The sequence below is a fragment of the Puntigrus tetrazona genome, chromosome 1 (assembly GCF_018831695.1).
Source record: "Puntigrus tetrazona isolate hp1 chromosome 1, ASM1883169v1, whole genome shotgun sequence".
Taxonomy (NCBI): Eukaryota; Metazoa; Chordata; class Actinopteri; order Cypriniformes; family Cyprinidae; genus Puntigrus; species Puntigrus tetrazona.
Window position 1 is genome coordinate 26,409,152 of NC_056699.1, and position 4,764 is coordinate 26,413,915.

Consider the following 4,764-nt stretch of genomic DNA (forward strand, 5'->3'; position numbering starts at 1 on the left):
GCTAGCAATACCTTCCTGAGACACCATTTTAAAATGTCACGCTTAAAATTGCTCTAAATGTGTTCTCAGAGGTCCAGCACAAACGGAGAAAGCATTAGGACGGTAAACGGAAAACACCAGGGTCCAGAGGAGGTCCCTCAGATGCAGGTAAAGTCACCTGAAGTCAAGCTCGACGCTAGTTTACCCACGCTGAGGTATCGGGTTTCTGGCTCAGAGACAGGTGTCTGTGTTCGCAGAAACGCACTTTTGAGCTCCTAGACAGCGCGCACGTTATATTTAGCGCTAGATATCGAGGTTTTAGCGACGCTGTGATGTGTCGTGCGGGTTGAGTTGTGCTGAGGGGACTCGTTTGGTCAAACCGCGGGCTGCTTCGCGGAAGCGTCTGGTCACGTGACCGGCTCTCGGAGATGCTCGCCTAGTCACGCAGGGATAATTTAGCGTTTTATTTGGACAAGTTGTGTTCATTTTTAAGCAGGGGACTGCTTGGATGAGCGCGAATTAGTATTTGTTCAATGCACGACTGGATCGCACGCATCTGTGACACTGCGTACTTGCTAGAATTGAGCAACTAAAGTAGTTTCTTTCCTCTTTGCATGCCTGCACCCGGATACCCATGTCGGTAAGTCGTACACATGTGTGTGTTTGTTGAAATACTGGAGTGCATGGTGTGTGTGTGTGTGTGTGTGTGTGTGTGTGTGTGTGTGTGTCCCGTGCTCTGGATTACTGAGCTCTGGAATGTCATACTGTTGCTCTGGGAAGATTGTTTCTGTAGATGTTGAGTTGATTGTGTATATATGCATTCACTTATTTTAACGCAACTCATTCTGTTTCCTAACAGCTTGATCCCCCGCACTGTAAAAAGGGATGGATGTATATGCTGGATGAAGATGAAGAGGTACAGGTCTGCTTCTGTTGAGTTAGATCTATTGCATGACTGTCTATGGCTGTTATAAGGAAGTTGGCATAATATGACTTGATGTACTTTTACTTTTTGTATTTCCTCATATATGATCACTTACAGGATTTAAGATGTACTTTTGATTGTGCCTACAATAGAAAAGGTTTTGATTATCGTGCTTTGTAAAAATGCACAGACAACTATGCGTTGCTTTTTATTTTTAGTGGAGGAAGCACTGGTTTGTGATCTCTAACTCAGGACTGAGATATTATAGAGACTCTGGGGCTGAAGAGGTGAGCAAGAAATTGCCATGCAAATAAATTATTATCCAAGGACCGTAGTACAGATGGAATTGATTTAAACAGGATCCGATTTAACAACACGATCTTGAATTCTGTGTATTACATTTTGATAGAGAGATGAGGTGGATGGAGAGATTTATCTACGTCACTGTCTGCGAGTGGAGGAATTTGATGCCGATAAAAACTACGGACTTCAGCTGCATGTAAGAACTGGTCGCTAAAGTTAAAAGGGTATGAAGAATAGTCTTATGTCTCTGACCGCTGCGATTGAACGGCAGATGCGTGATGGAGTGGTGAGCCTGTCGGCGATGACCTCCAGAATCAGGAGGAACTGGATCGACACGCTAAAGAGGAAAATATCGGCTGAAAGCATTCGGTATGGCAGAAATAAACGCAGAGAACATTTCTGAAAAGAGTCAACTAAAATGTATTTTGAGATATGACGATGAAACAGGTTTTAGGGCCATTCGTGTTTTGTTTTCGTAACAGTTATAATACACAGTTGAAAGTATTTCTGCAATGCCTTCATGCATGTTCATAAATCGTTTAATTTGAAACACGACATGTTTTTATACATTCCCCCAATAAAGCATTTATATCAAAATATATCAGATATTCATGAATCATTCCAATCTTGATGGTGGTCATCTGAAAGTTTTGGTTTTGGACTTTTAAACGGAAATAACGTTGCAGTTTCTCTGGAGCGGGTTTTAGTTTTTCGCTTTGGTTCCTGTTTTCAAATGTTGATGTATCTGTCTGTTCTCAGACGCCCGGGCAACGGTGACAGAGAGAACTCCAGTTCCCAGAATGCACCGTCTCCTACACCCCATGACCCGGGCTCAGACGAAGCACACATGACGTCCTCACCGTTAACTGTGCGGCGGGAGGCCGGCGAGGGGCGCGACCGAGAGCTTGAGAGACGTCTGGAGGGCCGAACCAAGTGGTTCCAGGAGGGGGCTTCCGACAGGGAGGGCGAAGACCCCTGGGATAAGGTGGAGTTGAAGAAGGGTGTCGGGACTCCGGTGATTTTGACCCGGCCGCAGGTCCCTGCCGCCCAGACCGGGCCAGACATCGAGAGGAAGTGGGCGGACTTTGAGCAGCTTCCGATCGGAGAGAAAAGGTCACCCGCGGGCGTCCAGAACCCCCAAACAACAAATGAGGTGCTTCAGCGAGAGGTGTGTTTTTAGACTCGGACTTCATTTTGGTTTAGGACCATTTGATCTGCATCGTCTGTGTGTGTGTGTGTGTGTGTGGTCAGGTGGTGTCTCTGAGGCAGCAGGTCGAGGCTCTCCGTCAGGTCCGTGCGGGGGCCGGTGTTTGTGGTCCTGACGCCCCCTGCGCTGTGAAGCTGGAGCAGATGGAGAAAGATCACAGAGAGAGACTGCAGAAGATACACGGCGAGCACGAGAGGGAGCGCAGAGAGATGGAGAGAGACAAACAGAGACTGCTGCAGGAGGAGGCCAAGAACGCGGTCCAAGGTCAGAGTGGGCTGCATCACAAGGGTCAAATAGAAGTGATGGAGCGTAAAGGTTAAAGGTGTTGTTGAAGAAAGAAACGCATTCATTTTGTGATGTTATGATGTTGCAAACGATTTCTATTTTTTTAATCCTGTTCTTTTGAAGTTTCAGAGAAATAAAAAAAAAAAAAAAAAAAAAAAACATTATGCTTTGCACAAATATATATAGCAGCATAAACGTTTACAACAGTGATGATAATCAGAAATGTTTCTGAAGCAGAGTTTAATTTCTGAAGGATCACGTCAGACTGAAGACTGAAGAAATGATGCTGAACTTTAAGTTTTGATCATAAATAAAGGACATAATACTTCACAATATTCATGCACTTAGTGTATATTTCATCAAATAAATAACCTTGGTGAATGTAAGAGACTTATTTAGAAAAACATTGTTTAAAAAGCCTTACTGTAAAAAGAGTAAATAAACTCTATTACAGTTTGTGATTTTGATCGGAGTTATTGTTAACTAAAACTAAAATCATAAAAAATGAAATAAAAAAACTTGATATAAAATGTAAAATAAATGTAAACGTATGGTTGCCAAAACGACATTTCTCATTTTTCATTTAGTTTAACTTGAAAACTAATCAATAAGAATTAATATGAAACACCAGTATGTAGAAAAACTCTATATAATAAATCAATACTAAAATAAAATAAAAACAGATTTTGTATACTAAATAGCCTGTCTTATTCAGCCTATTAAAAGCCAACACTGATCCGGTGAGATTTAAATGACTTTTCTTCATCATTTCATCTTCAATCCTGCAGCTATGGAGGCTCTGAGGAAGGCGCACCGGGAGGAGATCGAGAAGCTGAAGGCTCACGGAGGAGGAGAGACCACAGACCCCTCCATCAGACAGCAGCTGTACGTCAACATTTACACCGCTCCTACCAAACACTTTTACTAAAACAATCACCAGCTAAACGGGATGTCCCATATCTGTGGACAATCATATATCCCTTATGACCATAAAGTTTACATTTTTGCAGCAAAAACACTTGAACCATCGCCTGATAATTATGCTAAAAGGCCTTTTACTTACTAAAAAATGTAAAGAAACAATAAAAGGCATGTAGTAGATTGTGGGTTCAATCATGCAAAGATGCCTTTGTAATACAGTAGGCTTTATAGAGTTTTCTAAATATCTGAGATGATGTTGCATGCCGGAAAAGGCCAACATCTTGTTCATAATCTCATGGGAATAATCAGCGCTGTGCATAAACCCACGCCTCCCGCTCAGCTGTGCTGTGATCCTTCTCTCACGGCGTCATTTACTCTGAGGAGTGGCAGGTGTTTGACTGACAGTTTGTAATCGACGGGAATCCCACGGAGAGAGAGAGAGCGGACCGATCACTTAACCGATGCATGGCTCTGTGTGTCCGTCAGGCGCGAGTCGCTCTCTCTGCAGCAGGAGCTGGACGGTCTGTCGGAGCGCTACTCCCAGCAGTGCGTGGAGCTCAACCGCATCCAGAACAGCACCGAAGAGCGAAACGGAGAGATCCGGCAGAAGGAGAGGGAGATGGAGCAGCTCCGGCAGGAGAACCAGGTAGACGAGGACTGGGATGAGAGGAAACAACTGCTGGAATCACAGCATCACAGATTTACCCGTTAAATAATGTAGGATATACACTTTGTGTGGATAAACCCAGGCTCTGACTGACTGGAACGAAAAACAAACAAGTCCTGCTGGGACGATGAGGTTATGATGATAATAATTTCACGTACTTTTTTTTGCAAAGACATGAAGCTTTTTTTAATTTTAGCATTACATGTGAAACTGATGTTTTATTAGTTGTATCCTGCCACAAAGAATTATGGGAAAAGTAAAAATTTGAGGCCTATGAGAGAGAGAGAGAGAGAGAGAGAGAGAGAGAGAGAGAGAGAGAGAGAGACAGAAAGAAAGAGAGAGAGACAGAGAGAGAGAGAGAGAGAGAGACAGAGAGAGAGAGAGAGAGAGAGAGAGAGAGAGAGAGAGAGAGAGAGAGAGAGAGAGAGAGAGAGAGAGAGAGAGAGAGAGAGAGAGAGAGAGAGAGAGAGAGAGAGA

At 43.6% G+C, this 4,764-nt stretch overlaps 1 protein-coding gene across 8 annotated transcripts in view; it reads left to right on the plus strand.

Moving 5' to 3' along the window:
- Positions 1-4,764, plus strand: part of triobpa (TRIO and F-actin binding protein a) — a 7,723-nt gene continuing 2,959 nt past the window's right edge. Inside the window, exons 1-9 of one of the 8 annotated variants that reach the window (XM_043247535.1) lie at positions 1-147; positions 839-901; positions 1,123-1,191; positions 1,314-1,403; positions 1,479-1,576; positions 1,967-2,375; positions 2,459-2,678; positions 3,488-3,584; positions 4,107-4,266. In XM_043247535.1, the coding sequence (XP_043103470.1) occupies positions 58-147; positions 839-901; positions 1,123-1,191; positions 1,314-1,403; positions 1,479-1,576; positions 1,967-2,375; positions 2,459-2,678; positions 3,488-3,584; positions 4,107-4,266 (1,296 nt within the window). In that variant the 5' untranslated portion in view covers positions 1-57. Of the gene's footprint in view, positions 148-176; positions 620-838; positions 902-1,122; positions 1,192-1,313; positions 1,404-1,478; positions 1,577-1,966; positions 2,376-2,458; positions 2,679-3,487; positions 3,585-4,106; positions 4,267-4,764 lie in introns of those variants that run through there. The other 7 variants (XM_043249036.1, XM_043248281.1, XM_043249775.1 and 4 more) reach the window with 7 other exon arrangements.